General features: G+C 42.5%; 1 protein-coding gene across 3 annotated transcripts in view; it reads right to left on the reverse strand.

Annotated features, from left to right (window-relative positions):
* LOC5572528 (steroidogenic acute regulatory protein-like) overlaps positions 1-22,816 on the reverse strand; it is a 40,167-nt gene that overhangs the window by 13,033 nt on the left and 4,318 nt on the right. The window contains exons 2-7 of one of the 3 annotated variants that reach the window (XM_021843015.1): positions 1,730-1,977; positions 1,480-1,637; positions 1,252-1,410; positions 1,136-1,189; positions 681-813; positions 475-620 (exon numbers count right to left, since the gene is read on the reverse strand). In XM_021843015.1, coding sequence (XP_021698707.1) covers positions 475-620; positions 681-813; positions 1,136-1,189; positions 1,252-1,410; positions 1,480-1,637; positions 1,730-1,898 — 819 coding nt within the window. In that variant the 5' untranslated portion in view covers positions 1,899-1,977. Of the gene's footprint in view, positions 1-474; positions 621-680; positions 814-1,135; positions 1,190-1,251; positions 1,411-1,479; positions 1,638-1,717; positions 1,978-22,816 lie in introns of all 3 variants that reach the window. The other 2 variants (XM_021843016.1, XM_021843013.1) reach the window with 2 other exon arrangements.

Raw genomic sequence — 22,816 nt, forward strand, 5'->3', positions numbered from 1 at the left:
GTTGCAGTACAACATTTTGAGGTGACATAACTTCCCTATTATTGTTATTTTTTAATATATTAAATTGAAAAACTAACCAATCGATTGTAGTTTGATAGCTGTTTTAACAAATATTCTTGATATTATATTTATCTTACAAATGTACATATGTATCTTTAGTATCTATTCACTAGAGAAAAATGTTTAGAATTGGAACTAAGGCAATTCATTCCACCTTTTTGAAGATCAACAATATTTGATAAGAATTGAGCCACCTCAGGGAATCCTCGTAAAATCTTTCATGCATGCACTTATAGCTCAAAAGTAAACATAATCGTAGTTCTTAGTTCATATTTATTTCATTATCACAAAAATGGTCAGTTCCATTCTGGAACAGAGTTAATTTTTTCGAAACACCTGCAACATCCCCAGTGATTTGATTGCACCATAATCGGATATGACGCTTTGCTGTATACTTCTATAAAATGAATTCACCTGTGCATCCTCCTCGTCGTCACTGTTGTGGATGGAGTCGTACGGAGAGTAGTAATTCCCCACTGATTCCGTTCGTCCACTCAGGCCCGCACTCAGGAACGGTGCCAAAAGTGGCGTTCGAGCCTCCGCCGCTGGATTGGTCAATGCTAGAACCAAATAAGTATCAACATGAGGGATAAAACAGTCTATCAGGCGAATACACTTACCGACATAATAATTTCTAGCGTAACGCTCCTGTGGTATCACACGGCAGTCCAAAAACCATGCTTCTCCCCATGCGAGCACGAACGACACGACGATGAGCAAAACCTCGAAAACGGGCTGCGGGGTGGCTGTCCACTAGAAAGATTACATTTAATGAGACTTTGGCGAATGGGATCGTTGGCTTCAAGCATTAGGGTGGCCATATGTAAAATTTGATCATAAGTTTCACAAATTAAAGACCTCCTGCAACAGCTGGTGTTCCTCAAATAAGCATCTTGGGACCAGTATTAAACAATATTTTTTCAGCTGGCTCACCTCAGCGATGTCAAAAATCTTTGCATACGGATGACAAAGGTCTCCAAATGAGAATTAATAGAACTAGTTTCAATAATCAATATGAATAAAACTATCTTAGAAAGGCATAGATCACCCTTATCAACAAACCCAGCTGACTTACGTTGTATACAAACACTTTGTAGATTAAAAAGGCGCACGAACCGGTGGTGGACAGCTAGAACAAAACGACATTCGATTAGGCGAACCGTTATTGATAGGGAAATTTGCCAAACTTACCGCTATAACAACCCAATGGTTCAGATGACACAGGCCGTAAAATAAGATTAAAAACAAAAATCGCAACAACGCAGACACAACCACGTCGAACAGCGAAGTGTAGATGGTATAGTGAACTACTTGGGTTTGCAGGGCATGCACGATGTTGTCACCGGTTATCTGAAATGGATGCATCAATAATAACGTGTACTAAATTGGCAGTTATCAATGAAACTATGACTCACGTACCATTACACAAATTATCCACAGCAACGAGATGAACACAACATCGAAGGTAACGAACAGGCAGAAGAATCTGCGAACAACGGACATCCGTCCCTCGTCCATGTAGCCGGCTATGAAGTCTTCACTCAGCAGATTAACCATATGGGACTGTGATCGTGGCACTGCAGTTGGGCGATAACAAAAGAAGATGTTTTATCATATTGGTGATGTTTTTCCGAGCCCAAAACGGGATGAACTGAACTGTGATGCTTACACCCTGAGCCGCCTGGCATCCCCGAAGAGCCAAACGAGTGATGAGATAATGGTGGTGGTGGTGGTGCTGCTGTTGCAAAACTAGCCGGCATGAACTGCTGCTGGTACTGATGATACTGTTGGCTATACATTGAGTGAATCGCGGATCGGATTTCATCTTCTTCGGTCATGTTATTGTTCGGGCAAGGTAGCACGGGTGGTGCTGTCCGCCGCCGATTCAGTCGATGGTGCTAACGGGCTACACGAAATCTGGGCGAGCAAAAAACGTTGCTTTGACTATGCTTATTATTGATAATTAATTGTTCTTGCAAGATACTGTACAATGGAAGGCGAACGTTTATATACAAAAGTTTTTCGAAATGTGTTGTCAAAATATAAAATATACATGAAAGTAGAAATATGTGTTATATATAAAACTCAATACGCTTTTGTAACATTAGTTTCAAATGTTTTGGAAACTTTGGGTGTTTCTGTTGAGACACAGCTTAATAAATATACTTTCATAACTTCCTATTTACCTTTTTGATGCACTTGTCAGCAAGTTCATCTGACTTGCAGAAATTTACTCGCAATAAGTCTTATTTTTTTAATGTGAACAAGTTTGGAATCAAACTTCTAAGATTGCACTAAGACTTCAAAGGTTCGCGAAGAAAGCAGCCAACAACAGTGAACGTCTTATTTTGGGTTTGTGCACTAGCAGAAAGCTTAAAATAGAAAGATCTGAAACGTTTGCAAACTATTTCTCCAGTTTACAGGGTGTCCGCAAATTATCCGAACAGCAAAATATTGGAAAGATGATCTCGCATTGAAAACAATGAAAAATCAATGACCATGTACCTTTTATAATGCATTTATATGTTAACACAAAATACAACTTTAAAAATTTTCGAAATGATTGCTTGTTACTGAGATAGACAAATTTGAATTTTTCGAAGACGTTTTTCCTGAGGACCGCTAGTCATACTGGAGATGTGTTATCCCTAAAACTTAAAAGAGATGAATCTAAATGTCCTATTATTATTTGAAGTAATCTACAGGTTAGTGATTTTAAGTTAGACTGGAAATAGAAAATTGTACGGTTCAAATTCAGTGAGTTTAATGGACATTTCTCTTCCATCATAAAGCTCGGAAAACAGCTCCCTTTAAGACACCTCAATACATTTGAGTTCGTTTTGCAGTTATTTGAAATCGGAAATGTGTCAAACTTTCTTCTTATGAATATAATAAGACAATGTTTAAAACCAAGCAAGAATATTGAATTTATTATTCTTGATTGTATAGAGCCATGTCTTCAAAGTTTGTACGGATAATTTGCGGACACCCTGTAGTGCGTCTGAAAACGTGAGTAGGGACACAGGTCGGTCACTGTGATGGCCATCTTTGTATTCCGAGATGTTTCCCCTTAATGCCAAACATCGTTCGTGGAACAATTCCCAAAGTAATTCCAACGGCAGGATTTTATTTGATGAATGCTCCTAATAATATTTCTAAATTCAATACCCTGATATCCATATGGTTTTTTTCTCTTTCTAGCGCAGCTCTCTTCTTGCCAATTATCCATTATTGCAAATACGATGATATTCTTTGATTAGATTCAGTTCCCTTAGAAACATCTGAAGGAATTTAGTAACACTACCACTATTTGGAGTTTAGACCCTTCAAACAATAGTTAATTCAACTAAATGAATGCACACCTCTGCATTCGACAGTGTTTGGCATGAAGGTTTAATTTTAGAATTAAAAAACTTTAATTTTCCAACATACATTGTTAGAATAATTCAAAGTTATCTGTCAAATCGTACACTTCAGGTTAATTATCAGAACTCCAGATCTGAAAGACTTCCTGTAAGAGCTGGTGTTCCTCAAGGCAGCATTTTGGGACCAATATTATACAATATTTTCACATCTGACTTACCTGAGTTACCTCAGGGATGTCAAAAATCTTTGTTTGCGGATGACACAGGCCTCTCCGCCAAAGGTCGAAGCCTGCGTGTCATCTGTAGTCGATTGCAAAAAAGTTTGGATATTTTCTCTTCATACTTGCAAAAATGGAAGATTTCTCCTAATGCTTCCAAAACTCAACTAATAATACTCCCACATAAACCAAAAGCTCTTTATTTGAAACCTTCAAGTAGACATGTTGTCACGATGAGAGGGATTCCAATAAATTGGTCAGATGAAGTTAAGTATCTAGGGCTCTTTGATAAGAATTTAACTTTCAAAAATCAGGGCATTCAAGCCAAATGTAATAAATATGTAAAATGTCTTTATCCCCTTATTAATAGAAAATCAAAACTTTGTCTTAAGAACAAGCTTTTGATATTCAAACAAATTTTCAGGCCAGCCATGTTGTATGCTGTACCAATATGGACTAGCTGTTGTAATACCAGGAAGAAAGCTCTGCAGAGAATTCAAAATAAAATTTTGAAAATGATTCTGAGGCTTTAATGTAATGTAACGTCTACGTTGAGTAATATTTATTTGCACGTTTATGTGCCGCAATTGAAGCGAAAAGTTAAACTGAAGTTCGCTCCTCCGTTCGCAAAAGCCATAATTGTTCAACTCTTGCTTACCCTTTTGTTTTGTCGCTGTCGTGTGTTTACCTACGTAATGGATACCAGAATTACCGAAAACAAACTGACCATTTGCAAACAATGCTCCAGATCGATTGCCAGAGGTGACAATAGTGTCGTTTGCGAAGGATTTTGCGGACAAGCATTTCACGCCAAATGTGTCAAACTAAGCGGTGATGATTTGATGAGATATCGCAAGAAATCGAATATGTGGTGGATTTGCGACGCATGCATTGAGCAGATACGAGCGATTCATAATGACCGTTTGTTGTAATCGCAAGTACCTTCCAACGATGTCGTAACTCTCAATTCTCCGAATGTTATTCATGCCGAAATTAATTACGACAAGGAAATCACGGAACTGAAACAACAAATAGCTGCCATTCATGAGACCATTGGAAATGTTACTATCGCCGAAGCAGGAGCTCATTCAAAATCTTCCCGAAGCACAAGTATTGGTACTCCCGTCATCCAGATTGCTATGCGGAACAAAACCTGTTTACGATATGAGCGATGTTGTTTACCCTGGAGTAACCGATGACAAATTTTGGTTGTTTTTCACGAGGCTTTAGAACAACGTTACTGAACGCGATTTGTTCAAAATAATTGCTGACTCTCTCGGTTCGACCGTCTCAACAGTGGTCAAAAGGCTTGTTCCAGCGTGGAAAGATCCATCGACTATGCCGTACGTCTCATTCAAAGTTGGGATCGAGGCTCGTTTCAAGGAATTGGCGTTACTTCCATCGACTTGGCCAACGGGAATTTGCTTTAGAGAATTTCATAATTATGTTTGGGACCCGAAATTATAATACTGGCTCATGCACTGAATGAATGTTTTTATGTAATGTTGTTCAATAGTTAAAATAGTTTCAGTTTGGCTTTCATCAAGATTGTAATGATTTGTTTCTCTGTATTTGTGTCATTAGCTCTAAGTAAAATTTCAATAAGATCATTATTAGATCAGTTGAAAGTATACAAATAAAGGATTAATTTCAGAACTGTCTACATACATTCCAAAACTTTGACAATACCTAGAGAAATAAATGTGTTATAAATTAGATGTGACAATTCTCCATTGTAGATATCAATAGGGTCATAAACTGCCCATAACTGCAAAATAGTCACATGCGACATTTTTGACAAAATGGAGTTAATACCATGGAGAGTCATCAAATGATAAATACTTTCGATCAACTTACTGAAAGCTATGAGTTTGTTCTAGAAAATTCGAAAAAAATACCAAGTTGTTTTGTCACATTGGTAATTATAACCGCATAACAGTCACATTGAGATTATGAATGGGCCTCGTAATGTGATAGCAATCAAATTTCTATCAGAATTATTTTCTGACAATTCACCCAGTATGCGATATGAGTTGCACAAAATATCAGCCTCAAATAAGCACTTTTGAGTTCCTGGTAATTTTTAGAAATTTTAGTTTCCTCCCATACTGCCATAAAATGCACACTTGGTGTTCCATTTACTCAATGCCTACTTTTATCGAATGTTACAAATATGCAGTTATGGACAGTAAAGCTCTGTCCCAATTTTAGTGCCAAACGCCTAAGTTTAGGCCAAAAACACATGTTTACTCAATTTTTTAAATGTTTTTCGTTTGTTTAAGTCCAACCATTTTTTTTAAGATTTTTTTTTTTAGATTATGTCACACCCACTCAAATTGTGGGTGTATTTTGTTTTCGGTGTCCCTTCCGAAATGTCAGATAGAAACAACCCCAATGTTAAAACTAAAACCCATGTGATGTTTTTGTCGACTAAGCGAACGTCAAAGATGATCAAAAGTGTCAAAGTTCATTTATGGACCCAATTTTTAAATTAAAGTTTAATTATGATTATGTATAGTCGTTATTTAGGCAGAAAAAATTGCTTAAGAAGATGCAGTAACATGCTCTTTTGTGTTATTAAATGAAAACATACATACAATAAATAATATATACACACATATATACATACATAGATACTATCCCAAGTAGCACACGGAACATCTTCCAAAGAGATGCTTTTCAAAAATGGTTTCAATCGCGTATCAATAAAAGCATCTGTAACTTACATGGTTCTAGTTCGGTTGCATATCAATATCAAGGCTCATAAAGTTTTATTTCCGTTCCAATGAACACGCATTTCACATCTTGTTTGACGTTCAACATTTTTTAAATGACAAGATTTGCTGCAAATGTCCTTTGCAAATAGCAATGAAGTCAAGTTTGTCAAGATGTTTCCAGCAACTTTTCAAACAAACTCTTGAAACTTCTCCCAAAATGCCGGTTTTAATGTTATGTTTCAAATTACTTTCATTTAAAGCATCCGCAACTTGCATTCAATTTTCGTTTCCATACCCACAACTCAAGAAGATTCATCCCAGTTGCGACCAAGTTGCACTAAACTACGTGTATGACAGCTAGAAGTTTGTTTGTTTGAATCGAGTTGCAATATGGTTGAGTTGCACCTTACATATCATCTAACAACGAAAACATGGTCTAGCAACAGTTTGTTTGTTTGAATGGTGTTTCTCATATGTTGCGCGGAAGTTTCTGCAAAAAGTTTAGATTATTTCAGGCGTGGTCTAATTTCGACAGTAATGAACTTGTATTCCGAAGGGTGCAGTAAAGTTAAAAGCAACAAGCTTTGATTAATGGGCCATGTGGTCGCTTTTATAGTGCATTGGCGTAGCAATTGTTCGAAGAACTGGTGGAGTAGTGAGTAGAGGAGAAGTTTGGTGATCTTGAGGTTGGAAGTTTGGTTCTCGTTCATATTTTTGTTTTCATTTTTTTTCTCTCAAGTATTTTGCCACAAATTAGCAATTTCGATATGACTTAAATATGTTGCAAACAGACTCCACCTCTTGCGCTTTTTGCGTTGCTATTCAGTGCAATTGAAAGTCATATTTTCAACCATTGACAACTTGGATTAGTTTCAAGAGATTATTTTATTCTTGAGTTGAAACAAACTGTGCTGCTTGGGATACATACAAATATATGAATGTATGGTCCTCGAATAATTATGTAAGATGTTGAGGAGCTACTTTCAAAATCTACGAAACAGACGCTGGGAAAAGATGCACAATAGAGTGTCCATTTCCCGGCCATTTTGCACGTCCCGGGATTCGGGACAAAATCTATGCTTGTCCCGGGATATCCCGAGATCCCGGGATTTATCAAATTTTCAATAAAACTAGCATTTCGGATGAAATGGAAGTACAAATTTAACAATACTTTTTTTTTTTCAATTAAGTAACTTTTCAAAATAATATGGTTATTATAGCAAATCATATTTCAGATGAGACTTTCTTAATCTGATGCAGTAACAGTAAGTAAAGCTTTAAAACAAAAAACAATTAAAGATCATTGAAGGTATTGTAGATCATACTAAAAGTTAATTACTGAAAACTATTGACTGAAGTTTACTGCCGTGAATCGTAAGCCAATCCCATCTGCATTTTAATCAAAATTGAGTTGATATCAGTTTTTATTATATCTTCTAATGATCTTTCAGCTGCACTAACGAGAAATCACTTTTTGTTCAGTAAAATTAGGAAAAAAAACATCAAGTCGAATAAAGTCCTATAGTCCTGTCCCAATTGTAGTATCAAACGCTTAAGTTTAGGTTAGAAACATATGTTTACTAAATTTTTAAATTAGTCTCGTTGGTTTAAGCCAAAAAACACACCCCTTGGATTAAACCCAAATTTTGGGTATGTTTAGTTTTCCGTGTCCCTTCCAAAATGTCAGATAGGAACAACCCCAGTGTTAAAATAATAGGCCCTGTGGCATTTTTGTCGCTAGGTTTATATTTGGAATTATTTTTAAAATTAAAGTTTACATAAGTTAACATAACCATTATTTGAGCTGTAAAAATTGCTAAAATAGTTGCAAGAACATCGTATTATTAAATAAAAACAAGAATTCATTAAAAAATGTAGAACCCAATTGCCTAACAATGTAAAGTAAACGCATGTCAGTCCCACTGAAGATTTTCGCATCGTGTAACACAAAAATGAATCGTTATTTGATCCTTTTAATATTTTTCTTGATAAGGTAATGGCGTGAAAAGCAAATTATGAAAGTTTCATTGAGATCGAAACATGTTCCTATCTCCTGGAATTTTTGTATGGAAAACGAGATTGAAAACTTCTCAGTAAATTTTCTCAATACCTACTTGTTACAGATGGTACTGACTTGCGATTTGCGGCAGTTTAGGTGTACTTTCAAATTTGTTATCTCAGCTAAGGTTATAAAAACTACTAATATTGAAAAGAAAAGCATTAAAACTTTGCAGCTAGTCAACAAAAAATGTGCTTCCTACTTGGTAAATTGATCTTTTTATAAAAATAATTACTCGTTTATTCTCTTTTTCATTATGCTTTTCTACTTCATCAAATGAGGTTGAAAGTGAGGTAAAATGAAATTGTTTTTCAATTAAATTTAGTGGTTTTCATCAAATTTTACGTACATTTCGGGAATCCCTGGATTCCCGGGATATCAGAAATAAAATAAAATTAACAAATTTCAGGATTTCCCCTTTCCCGGGATTTTTTTTTTTTTTGTCCCGGGATGTCCCGGGATGGACACTCTAATGCACAACAATCACGGCGGGCGTCCTACAGGGTTCTAATCTTGGTCCTACCCTCTGAACGCTATGTACGACGGAGTATAAGATAAGTACATTTAGCCAACAGTACACTGCAAGAATGCCGGGTTGCAAAATGGTGAGTCGACAATCAGGAAGGAGCGTCCAACATAGCTCTGGTCCTCACAAGCCCCTACCTCACGCTTCCACGGGTCTAACGATGACAAAGACCGCCAGCTAAGGGTTGCGTACTTAGCTGGTAGTGCAACCTGGGCACTGTTGTCCTTCTGACATCAGCTAGAGTGAGGAGGTGCCAGGTGGGAGCTTGGGATTTTTACCCTTTCCAAGCGAAACTCATACATACAGCCGTATGGAATACCACCTTTGGTACTTCCTTCGGGAGGTGGCCGAGCGTCTGGTCCATCTGACCAGGGGCTCAAGCATGGTCTACCTAGGATGTGGCGGGGGTTCATCAGTGGGCTCTGGTGAATCTCTACAAAAAACCACAGATCTGCAAGTAGCCCTGAACAAGCGACCTGGTACCGCTTTCAAAGTATCTTAGCCCTCTGGAGTGCCAACCGGCACATCAGGATGGATGCCAGTAAAATCCTGATTATGGTATACTGGTCACGGCGCAGAACAACGGACAGGACACGGATTACGGATTACACACCACATTGCGACACAGAGCTGACAGTCGTGTTATTCTATTCCCCGAGTAAGGATGGGTGATACCAACTTGAAACGGCGAGTAGGCTAATGGTGCGATTGCCCCCGTCCCGGTAAAACCTTGGCAGGCCTCTGGATACGTTCGGATCCCGTCCATCTTAAGTGATGAGTACTAGGCTCGGATGACTAAACCCCGATCTACGCCGATCCGGCTCTGAACACGATTCTCATAAGGGATCGTGTCAACCCTTGCATGGCCTCCCTGCTTGCAAAGATAACCATGGGATCATGAAAGGCGACTACGTACGGCGGGAAATGATAGCGGCCCAGAGGGGGGACCCTGAAGAATGGAAGAGAGTATAATTGAGATCGAAGAAGGCGCGGTGAACCCTTTCGCTAAAGGTGGCTTAGTACGGTCACCACCATCGCAGCTAGGGCAACAGCAGCGCAATCAGGAGGAGCAGCAGGTACAGCGACAGCTTCAACAGCAGCAGCAGCAGCAGCCTCGAGAGCAGCAGCAACAGCTTCAGCAGCAGCAACAGGCTCAGGTCAGTGCATGGTCGAAGGTGCCAAAGCTACCGAGTAAGGGTATGCGATATGGATTTTTTCCATGTCGATACGAAACGAAACGATACGCGGAATATCTTGCGCTGATAATGACGAAACGAAACGAAATTTGAAAATGTTTCGTGTAACTCGATACGAAATCAAATATCTCACGGAATTTTTCGAAACGAAACGGAATTTTTGAATTTGTTTCGCGGAATACACGTTTAATTTTTTTTTATTTTCATAAGCTGGAAATTTGACCATAGGCATGAAAAACGTATTTTTAAATCCTCTACCATATGGAAACCTTTGTGTTGCGCAGCGGAATCCTTACATGTTTTGGTAAGACTCTTTTCTGTTTGTTTGAAATTTTCTTAATATCTTTATAAGGTTTCATTTCAACATATCTGACATTCACACAAGGCTATGAGTGGGTTTAATTTAAGACGAAGTAGGCAGTCATTGAAATTTGTTCGCGTCGTTGATGATTGTAGCTAATTCATCTCACGATTTGGAATCAAAGAAAATCAGGTGGTTTTGTACTGACACAGTTGAAAAAGTATCATCATACTTTATGCAAGTTTGCGCGTACAGTGATACTTTTTAAAATCCTTATAAACTATCAAGACTGAGTTTTATCACTTTGAATTGCAAGCAGTAAAGTCATCATTGCTACCAAAACGAATGACGGGCTACTTCGCCTTAAATGTTGTATCTAAGAAGTGGGTCGAAGTTTTTTTTTTAATCATGTGGATGTGATGTTATGCTAATATATACCATAAAACATGGAATAATGATACTCTTTTTTTTGCTGTACTTTATGCTTTGTGACATGAATGAATGAGATTGGGGACACAAATCGATAAGTGATCATGAAACACTAAACTGAGAAGCAGACTCCCAGTTGGAACATAACGCCAGAAAGAAGAAGAAAAATAAGTAGAACAGAAGAATCACTGGCATATTTGCTTTAGTATTTGCTGGAGTATTGAATTAAATTAAATTTTAAAGAATCCATCAACACATACCTAAGAAATCAATCAAGATAAATTTAAAAGAACTACAAAAGTAATAGACTCCAAGAAATATTGCGGCAGAAACTTAACCAGGATTGCCTGTTGGGGTTAATTTAGAAGTTCCTAATAAATTTTCTGGAAAAGCCTTGCATAAACTGTGAATTAATTCTTGGAGGGATCAAATCTGGACGAAAGCAAACTTTTAGAGTAAACTTTGTAGAAAATACTGAAAGCAAATACTGGAGAAATGATCCTATTCCGAAATCTGTGAAGGAATTTCTGGACGATTTCTGGAAGAATTACGGATTGTTGATATTATCTCATTTTCAGATTCTTTGTTTAAAACTGACTACAAAATCACATTTTCACTAAATTTTAAGCCTCGAGAGTATTTTAAAAATATTTGAAACTTTCGAAAAAAAAAAGTTTTGAACCGTAGTCCATAAAGGGAATCGCAAATAAGGCTGACAAGTTCACCCATGTTCGTTCAAACAATCCGTCTTTCAATGAGCTAAATTTAATGTTTGGCTCATTTTTTTTCCTCGGGATTTAGATGTCTTCTTCTTCTTCTTTCTGGCGTTACGTCCCAACTGGGACAAAGCCTGCTTCTCAGATTAGTGTTCTTATGAGCACTTCCACAGTTATTAACTGAGAGCTTTCTTTGCCGATTGACCATTTTTGCATGTGTATATCGTGTGGCAGGTACGAAGATACTCTATGCCCTGGGAATCGAGAAAATTTCCTTTACGAAAAGATCCTCCACCAGCGGGATTCGAACCCACGACCCTCAGCATGGTCATGCTGAATAGCTGCGCGCTAACCGCTACGGCTATCTGGGCCCCGGGATTTAGATGTGTGATAATCGAAAAAAAAAAATGTTGCGCTTTTCCATTGTGAAATATCCTAGGTACCGGCTTTGGATCACCCAAATCAACGCGATATTTACGGCGACAGCGACTATCAATCGCTGCGATTTCGCTGCTACATGTAGAGTTTTATGACACAACAACGAAATCGCGGCGATTTTTTGTCGCCATCGCAGAAAAAATCGCGTTGATTTGGGAGAGCTGTTATTATGCTGTGTTAAAAGTGACGTCAGCGGGAAAGCAAGAGAGAACTAATGCGCGCATCAATAATCTGCACCACCTGAGCAAATTCAGGGACTCACGTTCCGCAGCTTTTTTTTTACATTTGTGTACAAACAGTTTTTGCGATATATTAACGGATTTGCTCAATAAGACACGCGATGTTTCCCGGAGGAAACCGTGGTTTTGCTTTCTTCATTCTAATGGAAGATAACATTGCGGTAGTTCATCAAACGCAGTTGTTCCTTTCCTGGGCTATTCGCCGCGAGGAATTTAGGACAAATGGGCGTTTTTGGAAACTTTACAACGGCAGTGCAGTTTATCATATCCTGCAGACCAGTCAATACTACTGTCATCCAACAGTTATGGATAGCACACAGATATGGATCAGAGTTGGATTAAACAAAGAATATCTCGTCAAATAGAGTAGCAATTACGCAGAACCTATTTTACCTACGCGAACCATAAATCTATACAGCATCGCAATCAACAATAACATGCTTAAACACTTTTGTTCCATTCGTAGGATTTAAAATGTCATACATATGCCTAGAAGCGTTGATTCATATATGGGGCATTGAAACCCATGGACCAATGCACAAGTTCACTAATTTGACGGTTAAGCGGTGCCGAATTCACTCGTTGCCATGGTCACTTGAATAACACGGCACCGCTCAAACGTCAAAAATGAACTCGTGCATCGGTCCATACCACAGTTGGTCGGTGTTCAGACAGACCGGACTAGATGATATTTTGGCGCTCTAAAGATACGTTAAGGACTCAATCAAATGTGATTTTTCCTATGCTATTTTTATACAGATGTATCATCAAATAGATAAGTTCCATTATTACAGCAAATAACACAAATATTTGGATATTTCGCATGCCTGGGGAACGTTTTTCTGGGACCATGAAAAAACACTAGGTTCAGTCTGTCTGAACACCGACCAGTTATGAATCTAAAATAAGACGATTCCTAAAGAAACGCCAAAATGTATGCTTTCACTAGCACACCATTCGTTTACCTCGCAGATAATTTGCTGTTATAGTGTTCTGATCCATGATATGAGTCGATTTGATCCGTAATACGGGACCCATTTTTTATTGTAGCTAGGAGTAGAAGCGAACGCTTTGCCTTTTTTGTTCGAAATTAAACTCGAATTTCGCGAAATTCCGTTTTATTCCGTTTGTTTTCAATTTTCCGTGGAAATATTTTAACAATTTGGCGAAACGAAACGAAATAGCAAAATACAAATTTCGCCTGTGCGAGTTCCGTGGAATTTCGCGGAATTTCGTTTCGAAGCGTATTTGACGGAATCATTCGGTATTTCGCATACCCTTACTACCGAGAGTTGTAGCAGCCAAGAAACTGGTGGACGAATTGCACGAGTTCGTCGATAAAAGAAGTAATGTGCACAAAGACATCAAGACTTTGGTGTTGAAGATCCAAGGAACCCTTGGACTAGCTGTCAAGGAATGGGCGGCCGTTGCACAGAAAGTGGAATCGACTGAGAAGGAGTTGTCGGCGGCCAAGACTGCCTTAGAAATAAGGCAAGTGCCGATTCAACAAACGGCGATGCCAATTACTTTTGCGAGGGAAACCAACGCAAAGAGGGACAAATCCCAGAGGACGGAGAGCGTGCCCTTCACACCGAAGAGGCCAAGAGCATCACCAGGAGATGCAAGACCGGGTGGTTCCAAGAAACACAAGGACACCCGCGTCAACGAGTCAGGCCCAGCGAACGCAGCAACCACCAAGGAAGGCAACGATACCCCATGGAAAATCGTCAAGGCAAAAAATCGGAAGACGAAAACCAAGAGCAGGTCCGAAAAACAAAGCCTCTTCAAGGGCCGGAAGAGAGGTGAGGCGCTTATAGTCAAGGCAAGCGATGACTCGTACGAGAAGGTTCTCCGTGCAATGCGGACAAACCCGGAGCTCGAACAGCTGGGTGCAGACGTGCGGAAAGTCAGGCGCACCCGCACCGGAGATATGATCCTGGAGCTAAAACGAGACCCGATGGCCAGCAGCTCTTCCTACAAAGAGCTTGCCGAGAAAGCCATGGGTAATACGGTAGAAGTGAGAGCCGTGTGTCCGGAGGCAGTCCTTGAATGCAAGAACTTGGACGCAATCTCTACGGACGACGATGTAAGGGTTGCCATGAAAGAGCAGTGCATGCTAGGAGAAGTGCAGATGCAGATCCGCATAAGGAAGGGGCCATCCGGAATGCTAATAGCATCAATTAGGCTTCCGATTGAAGCGGCCGTCAAGGCACTTAAAACGGAGAAGATTAAAGTAGGCTGGTCGGTATGTCCACTGAGCGTCTCTCAGAAACCGGAAGCATGCTATAGATGCCACGAGTACGGCCATCTGGCTAGATTCTGCAAGGGGCCGGACAGAGGTAATTTATGCAGAAGGTGCGGAGAAGAAGGCCACAAGGCGCAAGCCTGCCGGAAGCCTCCAAAGTGCATGATCTGCGCTAACGGAGATAATAACAACCACGTTACAGGAGGCCTGCGATGCCCGGCCTTCATGAAGGCGACTGCTACCAAACCACAGTGGAGGTAATTCAAATTAACCTCAACCACTGTGACACAGCACAACACTTGCTGAGGCAATCTGTGGCGGAGTACAAGTGCGATGTGGCTATCATCTCGGAGCCATACCGTGTCCCGGCCGGCGATGGGAACTGGATAGCAGACAACGCAAAATCAGTGGCGATATGGACGGTGGGAAGATATCCTTTCCAGGAAGTGGTACATCGTGCAGATGAAGGCTTTGTTATAGCCAAAATTAACGGAGTCTTCTTCTGTAGCTGCTACGCACCCCCGCGATGGTCTATTGACCAGTTCAACGAGATGCTCGACAAGCTGACTGAAGAGCTCACAGACCGCAGACCAGTCGTCATAGCCGGCGATTTCAACGCGTGGGCCATAGAATGGGGCAGACGCTTCACCAACTCAAGAGGGAGCAGTCTACTGGAGGCCTTGGCAAGGCTAAACGTCGATGTTGCCAACGATGGTACCACCAGCACATACCGTCGGGATGGTCGAGAGTCAATTATTGACGTAACTTTCTGTAGCCCTGGGCTGTCAGGAAGTTTGAACTGGCGAGTGAGTGAGGAGTATACGCACAGTGACCACCAAGCGCTTCGGTACAATATTGGTAGCGGACGGCAGTTGGAAGCACGTGCGATCCCTTCGAAAGAGCGGAGGTGGAAAACGTCGCAGTTTGACAAGGAGGTGTTTGTTGAGGCGTTGAGATTGGAGCGCAATGCTCAACACGCTACTGCGAATGAGTTGACAGCGGCATTAGCACGAGCGTGCGATGCAACCATGCAGAGGGAAGGTAAACCGCGACATTGTCGCCGCCCAGCTTACTGGTGGAACTCGACGATTGCCGACCTGCGTACAAGCTGCTTTCGGGCTAGGAGAATGATGCAGAGAGCCCGCAACGACGCTGAAAGAGCAGATCGAAGACCAGCGTACAAGGCGGCGAAAACCGCTCTCAACAAGGAAATTCGGCTCAGCAAGAAAGCCTGTCTGGAGGAGCTCTGTCGCAACGCCAATTCAAACCCGTGGGGTGACGCCTACAGAGTTGCAATGGCGAAGTTGAAGGGCCCAGCTGTACCACCCGATAGGTGTCCGGAGAAGATGAAGCCCATCATTGAAGCGCTATTCCCCCGGCACGAACCGACGAGCTGGCCGTCCACACCTTACGGAGCTCAGGATAACGACGAAGAAGAAGCCCAGGTAACGAACGATGAGCTGATCGCGGTGGCGAAAGCCTTAAAAACCAGGAAGGCTCCGGGACCAGACGGTATCCCCAACGTAGCTCTGCAAGCAGCAATCCAAGAAAACCCAGATATGTTCAGGATCGTACTGCAAAAATGTATCGAGGAGGGTAACTTCCCCGACATTTGGAAGCGACAAAAGCTGGTGCTGCTGCCTAAACCAGGCAAGCCTCCTGGAGATCCTTCAGCATATAGACCGATATGTCTGCTGGACACAGTTGGCAAAGTGCTGGAGCGAGTAATCCTAAACAGGCTTACGAAATACACGGAGGGAGAAAACGGCCTGTGTGACATGCAGTTCGGCTTTCGGAAACGTAGATCCACCGTTGATGCCATCCGAACGGTCGTGGAAGCTATGGATACGGCGCGGAAGCAAAAGAAGAGAGGAAATCGGTACTGCGGTGTGGTCACTCTAGACGTAAAAAATGCCTTCAACAGTGCCAGTTGGGCTGCGATCGCCGAATCGCTGCACAGATTGGAGGTCCCCGAGTATCTTTGTAAGATTTTGAGGAGCTACTTTCAAAATCGTACACTGATCTATGAAACAGACGCTGGGAAAAGGTGCACGACAGTCACAGCGGGCGTCCCACAGGGTTCTATTCTTGGCCCGACTCTCTGGAACGCTATGTATGATGGAGTGTTGAAGCTGAGCTTCCCCCGGGGTGTGAAGATCGTCGGCTTCGCGGATGACGTGGTGCTCGTAGTCATCGGCGAATCACTAGAGGAAGTAGAGATACTTGCTACCGAAGCAGTAGACGCCGTGGAAGAATGGATGCGAGGGAAGAAGCTTGTGTTAGCCCATCAAAAAACCGAAGTTGTGATGATAAGCAACCGAAAGGCAGTGCAGAAGGCGAGAATCTCGGTTGGACAGTGTACCATCGACTCAAAGCGGGAAGTCAGACACCTGGGAGTGATGATCGATGATCGGCTGTGCTTCAACAGCCATGTCGATTATGCATGTGAGAGGGCCGTGAAGGTGATATCAGCTCTATCCCGGATCATGCCCAACAACTCAGCGATCAGCAGCAGCAAGAAGCGACTACTGGCGAGCGTGTCGACGTCGGTACTCAGATACGCTGGCCCCGTGTGGGTGACAGCACTGCAGACAAAGAGGAACCGCTCCCGGCTGAACAGTACGTTCAGACTGATGGCCATGCGTGTGGCGAGCGCGTATCGTACGATATCATCGGAGGCAGTCTGTGTGATTGCAGGATTGATCCCTATAAGCCTTCAACTCGAAGAGGACAGCGAGTACTACAGGGACCGACGCACGCGGGGAATTCGGAAAAGAGCCCGGGATGAAACCATTAGGAAATGGCAACAGCAATGGGATAGCGCTGAGAACGGTAGATGGACCCACCGTCTAATTCCGTGCCTGTCGACGTGGGTAAACAGAAAACACGGAGAAGTGAATTTCCACTTGACGAAGTTTTTGTCTGGCCATGGCTGTTTCAAGAAATACCTCAATAGGTTTGGACACGCAAGATCGCCGTTATGCACCGGGTGCGGCGATGTTGACGAAACCCCTGAGCACGTGGTCTTCGAATGTCCGCGCTTCGAGCATGAGCGAGCCGAGATGACATCCGTCGTCGGCAATGACGTTAATGTGCACAATATCGTCCAACGAATGTGTGCCGACGAAGAGAAATGGGACGTGGTAAACAGAACTATCGTTCAGATGATGTCTCTTTTACAACGAAGATGGCGAGAGGAGCAGCGGCACTCTACACAGCGGACAGCACATGGCTCTGAATCGTTGCGACAGCCGGAATCGTCGGACCGATCTTGGCGCTTGACAAGTCAGCCTGTTGAAGAGAGCATATGAAGGAGACCAACGGGCGCGACCGGAGTAGGCTAGATCCTCCGCCGGGGACTAGACCGAGTAGAGCGGGCGTAGCGTAATATCGGTAATAAGTCGTCAAGGCGCCTGCAAACCGGAAGTCATCCTCCAACCGGAATTGCAGGACCGACCTCGGCACTTACCGACCAACATCGCGTCGGAGTAGGCTATGTCCTTCCGCCGGGGACTAGCCGAGTAGATCGCGAAACAGCTCCGGCAAATGGTAGTCGGGGCGCCTGTGAACCGGAAGTTTCCCACCACCGGAATCGCAGGACCGACCTCGGCATCAGCCCGGTCAGCTTCGGAGTAGGTTAAGTTCACCGTCGGGGACTAACTGAGTAGAACGCGTAGTTGCACCGGCAAATGGTCGTCGGGGCGCCTGTGAACCGGAAGTTTCCCTCCACCGGAATCGCAGAACCGACTTCGGCATCAGCCCGGAAAGCATCGGTTCGGGAGATCTTCCGCCGTCGGGGAAATCTTCGTCGGAGTAGGATAGATCCACCGTCGGGGACTATTCTGAGTAGTCCGTAGCGAGTCACCGGCTTAAGTCGTCGGGGCACCAGTGAACCGGAAGCCATCCTCCAACCGGAATCGCTGGATCGACCTCGGCACTTCACCGGTCAGCAGCAGTGATGCGGGAACAAACGCGTAACGTTATCGGTTTCGGGAGACATTCCTACGTAGGGAACTCTCCGCAGGAGTAGGCTAGCTCCACCGTCGGGGACTATGCCGAGTAGCGATCGTGACAACCACCAGTTTTGGGTCGTCGGGGCGCCAGTGAACCGGAAGCTACCCTCCAACCGGAATCGCTGGACCGACCTCGGCATCCAACTGGTCCAACCTGGAGAACTCGAGAATCGGCGGATTAACAGCAGGCGCAACAGTTGCGCAGGGCTCTGGCGAGATGTCAGCCCCAAACACGTCGCAGCAGAGCAACGAAGCGTAGCAATGACAGAAGCTGTAGTAGAAACATGGCCCTGGCGCGATGCCAGCAGTACGAAGAGAGCAAGGGAAGTACAGGAGCGTAAGAAGCAAGGAGCAGTGCAGTGCTTAGCACAATAGCCTCCCCCGTGAAGTAATGCCAAGAGGCAGTTCCGGGGGGAATGGCTCGTGGGCGAAGGTGGACTTTAGTCGGTATAAAGGAGTCCGACACTCTGGCGCACGATGGACGAATTCGATATGACTAGCCTCCATATCGAACGTGAAACGCTGGGTTAGTTCGTAAATGTAATTTACCACCTTCTAAAACTTAAAAAAAAAAAAAAAAAAAAAAAAAAAAAAAAAAAAAAAAAAAAAAAAAAAAAAACACTGCAAGAATGTCCATAATTATGTAGAACTTTTGTTTTTATTGAAAAACTATTACATTGTCAAGTAAAATAATTTTTAACCTCTTTATAAATTTAGCATACTTTCAGATCACATAGAAACAATATATTAAATATCATATCCTTGAAAAACTAAGTCACGTATATTCTGACCTTTCGTAAGTGGATGGCGATGAAAACACCTGCCCGAACTTGCCCGATCGCAAGAATGGCCTATACGCAATATCCCTGTTTTTTGAAAATTTTACTGAAAAAAATCGAACTAAATATTATTTTTAACCATCAAATTTTCACCAGACTTGATATATGTAGATTAATGAGATAATCATAGGTGATATATGGTATTTTAATTAAAAAAAATACAAGCAAAACCTAAAAATTTTGATCTTAGGCACATTTTATGAAAAATGCCTATAGTTCAAAAATAGTAGGCCTTGGAAATTTGACGTCTTCAGCAATTATTTTCAGCATAAAATAACGATCAACTTTGCCGAAGAAACCATACACCTAAACTACCATTTGACCGAAATGGCATATGAGTCATTTATGCGAATAACACTAAAAAATAAGAAATCATCTCAAAACATCGGCCTCATTGAAAGGATCATTTTCGCAGAAGACATCAAACGTCTATCTCTTCATTCCGAAGAACAAAGGTTGTTTCCGCGTTTTTTCAATTCTGCCCCAGTGTGCGCCGTGGAAGACTGGAAGCAAGGGAAGAAGCAAGGTATTTATAGAAAGGTACAATGATCTAAGCAATCAGTGGATGCGGGGAATGATAAGCAGCGAGGGGGTAGAAAATAACAGCTGGCGAGTTGGCTGGCTGGCTACTTCCTTTCCCCTCCGCTGATTGATCTCGTTTCCATGGCACAATGATTATTTTATTATGTTTTCAAAAACAAATTGAAAATGTGTGCTCTACCAAAGACAGATTCCGAGTAGTAATGAGTTCTCTAAAGTTCCTATTTTTAACACGCTCAATCGCTACCAACCCTGGACCATCCAATTTTTCTACAGGATGAACGGGACAAGCTGGCTGACTTCGATTCGGAATCGTCAACGGCGCTGCATCCGGAAATGGCAAGCGAGATAAGTTCAAAATCATCATGAAATCCAGCACAAAATGCTACGCTTGGGAACGAATGATAATTTCCGATGAACGCAAGTGAAAAACCCAACAGTGACCCAACTACAGGAACCACGGAAGCTGCCTCCGTTCGCTCGCATTGTATCCGCGGCCAATATGGGTCATATGATCGTGGGTATCAACACGGTGCAGGCACCGAGATGCAGGACTTCCGGCCAGCAGGAAAACAACTAATTGTGCTCAGTCTACATCAACATCTGGTCAAGCAAATGGGAGTGGTGTGCACGCCAAATTCCTACTGGGTTGCATTCCGGGAATTCCAGCGTTGTGAGAAAAGAATAACATCAACCCTATTGGCACGGTACGTGGTGACCAGCGCAGGAGGACCTTTATGCGGAGAACATTTTTTTAACGGGTTACCCGGAAGTCGTGCGACCTTGTGAATCCTGGGTAAGATCGGCATCAGCAATATTCACCAGGGGATCACTGTCTACTGGTGCAGGCCATCGGATGTAGGACGTGGAAGATTTCCCGGATTCAACGAAGTTTCTGCAAATTTAGAGTTGCAACAATGGATTCAGTAGCAGTTAAATTATCATGATTGATGTTTTACCTAGTGTTACAAGAATTAAAGCGAAATTATTAATAAATAAAGTAGTTTTTGTATGAATTTAGAATCGTTTAAGTTGTTTTAAAACGAAATGAAAATGAAACACCATTTTAGAGCACGGGCTAACTTAATCTAGACAGTGATGAAAGCAACCTAATCTTCAGGCCGATTTCATCGAAGTTATACTAAGCGCGTTTTGTTGGCGCTAAATCCAGGTCTGGGGTCAACCAGGAGAGTAGTGATTTAGTATGACTTCTAAACTATTTAGTTTAGATTTTTTTCAGAGTGTAATGTGCAAAAATGTATCATGAGGTTTAAATATTTTTATAGTATGTAACCGTACATACACTGCCCATACTCGCACAACAGTTCCATTGATATAGGAAATCTCATAGAATATGGGACTGTTTTTAGAGTATGGGCAGTACAACCGGCGATTATAGTTACTGCAATGGACATAGGTGTACTATTGTGCCACAACTGTTTTCACATCATGTTACTGAGAGAAATAATTACATTACATATTAAGGTCTTTAATTGCATCACCATCGAGTCAGCTTCTTGTAATGAAAATGTATGATCAGCACTGAATAATTCAAAAACAGAATTCTCAAACTGCGGTTGAATGACAGGAAACAAAGCGAAGTGGTTTAAGGGGAAACATGTTGCTAGGATCTCAAGGCTTGCTGGCCTGGTGAAGCATAACAAACCAGCCAGCTGTCTGATTGTTTTCCAATATGGCGGAATGCCCTATTTGACACATTGATCTACCTCCCTTTTAAATACCTTGGGAAGAAGCTTGTGTAAGCCCATCACATCATCCGAAGTAGTGATGATAAGCAACCGAAAGGCAGTGGCAGCGACTCAAAGCAGGAAGTCAGGCACCTGGGAGTGATGATCGATAACCTTCTGAGCTTCAACAGTCATGTCGATTATAAATGTGAGAGGGCCGTTAGGGCGATATCAGCTCTATCGCGGATTATGCCCAACAATTCAGCGATCAACGGCAGCAAGAAGCGACTACTGGCGAGAGTGTCAACATCGATGCCTAGATACGCTGGCCCCGTGTGGGTGACAGTACTGCAGACGAAGAGGAACCACTCCCGGCTGAACAGTACGTTCGAACTGATGGCCATGCGTGTGTTGAGTGCGTATCGTACGATATCATCGGACGCAGTCTGTGTGATTGCAGGATTGATCCTTATAAGCCTTCAACTCGAAGAGGACAGCGAGTGCTACAAGGATCAAGACACGCGGGGAATTCGGAGCCTGAGATGAAACCATGAGGAAATGGCAACAGCAGTGGGTTAGCGATGAGAACAGTAGATGAACCCACCGGATAATTCCAAGCCTGTCGAGAAGTGAATTTCCACTTGACGCAGTTTTTGTCTGGTCATGGCTGCTTCAAGAAATACCTGAATAGGTTTGGACACGCAAGGTCGCCGTTACGCACCGGTTGCGGTGATGTTGAGGAAATCGTTGAACACGTGGTCTTCGGATGTCCACGCTTCGAGCATGAGCGAACTGAGATGAGATCCGTCGTCGGCATTGACGTTAATGAGCACAATATTGTCCAACGAATGTGTGGTAATGAAGAAAAATCGGACGCGGTAAACAGGACAATCGTCCAGCTGATGCCTCTGTTACAACGAAGATGGCGAGAGGAGCAGCGGCATTAACGCAGCGGACAGCGCATGGCTCTGAGTCGTTGGGGCAGCCGGAATCGTCGGACCGACCTCGGCACTCGACAAGTCAGTCTGTTGAAGATAGCATATTAACCCGTATAGGCCTGAGTGAAAGCATAAATACTAAATCCCTTACCACTCAGCGGATACTTAACGAATTCAAATAATTTTTTGTCAGTTTACTGGCCCACATATCTAGTTTCTAGGAATGGTCAAAGGAACTCAGGAATACTCCTATAGCCGGAGTTATTGCAGTGGGTCACTGGGTCAAGTC

The sequence above is a fragment of the Aedes aegypti genome, chromosome 2 (genome assembly GCF_002204515.2).
Source record: "Aedes aegypti strain LVP_AGWG chromosome 2, AaegL5.0 Primary Assembly, whole genome shotgun sequence".
Lineage (NCBI taxonomy): Eukaryota > Metazoa > Arthropoda > Insecta > Diptera > Culicidae > Aedes > Aedes aegypti.